Below are 3,054 nucleotides of genomic sequence, written 5' to 3'. Positions count from 1 at the left end.
CATTCTCTTCCTCTTAACCCCTCCTTTGTTCCCCAGCCCCCTTCTCGATTCCTGATCTCTTCTATATTTGTTTTTATGTATTTCAATATATAAATAAGCACAGTTGACTTTTAAGTAAGAAACACACTTTAAAAACATTCTTTGTAGCTGGGTGGTGGTGATGCATGCCATTAATCCCAAACTCAGGAGGCAGAGGCAGGTGGGTCTCTGAGTTCAAGGTCAGTCTGGTTTACAGAGTGAGTTCCAGGACAGCCAGGCTTACACAGAGAAACCCTGTCTCGAAAAACCAACCAACCAACCAACCAACCAACCAACCAACCAACCAACCAACCAACCTTTGGTAAAGGTACATATGACCCCGGGAAACCCCGTCGTTCTCTTTCCTCTGGCTGGCAGTGTGGAGGCCACTCGATGCCTGGACGTTAACCAGCAGGAGGTCGTCAGAGCTCTGGCAGCCTTCCTCAAAAAGTCCGGGAAGCTGAAAGTCCCTGCATGGGTGGACATAGTCAAGTTGGCCAAACATAAAGAGCTTACCCCGTATGGTAACTGGTTCTACACACGAGCTGCTTCCACAGCAAGGCACCTGTACCTCCGTGGTGGTGCGGGGGTGGATTCCATGACCAAGATCTATGGAGGACGGCAGAGACACGGTGTCAGGCCCAGCCACTTCAGCAGAGGCTCTAAGAGTGTGGCCCGAGGAGTCCTCCTGGAGGGGCTGAAAATGGTGGAAAAGGACCAAGATGGGGGTCGCAAGCTAACACCTCAGGCACAGAGAGATCTGGATGGGATGGCTGGACAGGTGGCAGCTGCCAACAAGAAGAATTAGAACAAAGGATGCTGAGTTAATAAATTGACTCATTCATAATCCTAAAAAAAAAGGCACATGTGAAATTTACTCACAGTGTACTTTCCATAATTGCCGTTACTTCAGGTGATTAATCCTAGGGCTAGAAGAATAGCTCAGTAGCAAAGTGCTTACTGTACAAGCCTGAGGACCTGAGTTTGGATTCAAAGCATCTACTTAAAAGCCAGGTGTGGTGCAGTGAGCTGCCTATAGTCCCAGTGCTGGTGTGTGTGTGTGTGTGTGTGTGTGTGTGTGTGTGTGTGTGTGTCAGATCTTGGGGTCCCTTGGCCAGCTAGTCTAGATCAAACAATGAGCTTAGAGATCCTTTTTCAAAAAATAAAATGGAGAGTGATAGAAGAAATATTTAAGGTTGACCTCTGGTCTCCATGCACAGATGAGCACATTATACACATAGGCATGTGTATACAAACATACATACATACATACATACATACATACAAACAAACATGCACACACAAGCATGAGCACACACATATGCACAGGCATGTATGTGCAGGTGCAGATTACTAGTTATGTACAGTCTGGCCATGATTTTTCCTGCTTTTTTCTGTGTAGCTCATATCTGTCTAAATGGTCTACTTGGAAGTAAAGATTTCAGTTCAGACTTTATCTTTGAGTTAATTAAGCAGTGGTCTCCTGATTTTCTTTTCTTTAGTTGCCTTTTCCCATGGTAACATTTGGTTTTCTGTTAGTGTGCCATAGTAGCCACACCTCCACTCACCTCCTGTTCTTTCTTTTGAGATACGTGTTTGTTTCTATTGCAGCAGGGTCCTGCCAGGTAGCCCAAGGCTGGCCTCAAATTGATTATCCTGCCTCAGTCTTGTGAGTCTCTCGAGTGCTGGGATCTCAGGGGTGTACCATCATGCCTGGCTCCTTTGCTGTCTTGATGGTCTGTCACTCTTTGCAGTTATTTGTGGTGTGCCTTCCAGGGCCCTACCATGAATGGATGAGTGCACACTGACGCTTTTTGGCAGCTTGAATGGTCTTTAGAATTAGGCCTTCTATCATGGTGTCATGTGGCCTGTCTTTCCCTCTGGGCCTCACTCAGGGTTGGTTCAAGCTCAGTTCAGTTTGCATCTAACCGTGTTCTCGTGCCCTGCTCTCTTTCCCACACCCCTTCCCATTTCTGCACAGTTTCCTTCTGTACTCAAGTCCCCTTCACTCCTGACCCCTGGTCTGAGTAAGGACCCTTTCCAGCGTGCTCAGTGAGCCTTCTGGATTCCCTCACCACAAGGCTTTCTTCCAATTTACAATTGCTTTGTTTGTAGTCAGAGCCTGAAAGACAGTGTAGTATTTAGAAATGTCTCAAACTAATGACAGAGTAAACAGAATACCCCAAAGTACCTTAGAAGTGACTCCTCTCTATAGCACATTTCCTTTGTCACAATTACTGAGCTAGAAAAGGCCAACAATTTTATCTTGGGGATCATTTTCCCCAATGCTGGATCTGCTGGTGATAGGAGAGCCAAGCCAGGCCTTCTGGACAGCTGCCTTTACTTCCTTATTCCAAATTTCTGAAGCCTAGAAGAGAGATTGTACCACTCTCCCAGGAGTCAGAAATAGGGCAAGCAATTCCTTTTGGGATTAAAGGCTTTGTGATTCTATATCTTTACGATTTATGAATATCACCAATTAGACAGAACCAGTTCATGTGGGCTGAGCTGAGGTACAGCAGGCTAGATTCCTCTTCAGGAAGATATATGGACTATCTACTTCAGGTCATGAGACAGGCAGGGCAATGTTTGCAAGGGAGCAGTTGGAGGCTGGGCCATCTTTGCCTTTGTTGCTGGGAGACTGTGTAGGTGTGGCACTCTCTGCCTGAAGGATAGTTTTGGGAGGAGACTTAGACAATTTTGTAGGCAAGCCTATAGGGCGTTTTCTTAAGTAGGCTTTGATGGGGGGAGGGCCCAACCCATTCTGAGCTGGTGGTCCTGGGTTTTACAAGAAAGCAGGCTGAGCAAGCCATAATAAGCAAGCCAGCAAGCAGCATCCCTCCATGGCCTCTGCATCAGCTCCTACCTCCAGGTTCCTGCCCCGTTTGGGTTCCTGTCCTGACTCCTTCTTAAATGCTTTAACCTTCCTTGTAACCCACCACCCACCAGAGGTAGTGGGAAAGAAAGGATACAGGGTGTGTGTGTGTGTGTGTGTGTGTGTGTGTGTGTGTGTGTGTGTGTGAAGTGGACCTGTTT

General features: G+C 46.8%; 1 protein-coding gene across 1 annotated transcript; it reads left to right on the top strand.

Moving 5' to 3' along the window:
• The first annotated feature begins 324 nt into the window (after positions 1 to 324).
• LOC116905707 (40S ribosomal protein S19-like) lies at positions 325 to 1,027 on the top strand. Its single transcript, XM_032908681.1, has one exon. It carries the CDS (start codon positions 353 to 355, stop codon positions 824 to 826), a length of 474 nt encoding a protein of 157 aa, XP_032764572.1. The 5' UTR covers positions 325 to 352; the 3' UTR covers positions 827 to 1,027.
• The last annotated feature ends 2,027 nt before the right edge of the window (positions 1,028 to 3,054 follow it).

The sequence above is a fragment of the Rattus rattus genome, chromosome 7 (assembly GCF_011064425.1).
Source record: "Rattus rattus isolate New Zealand chromosome 7, Rrattus_CSIRO_v1, whole genome shotgun sequence".
NCBI classification, from domain to species: Eukaryota; Metazoa; Chordata; class Mammalia; order Rodentia; family Muridae; genus Rattus; species Rattus rattus.
The sequence above is the reverse complement of the archived record's forward strand: the minus strand, read 5'-3'. Positions and strand labels throughout refer to the sequence as shown.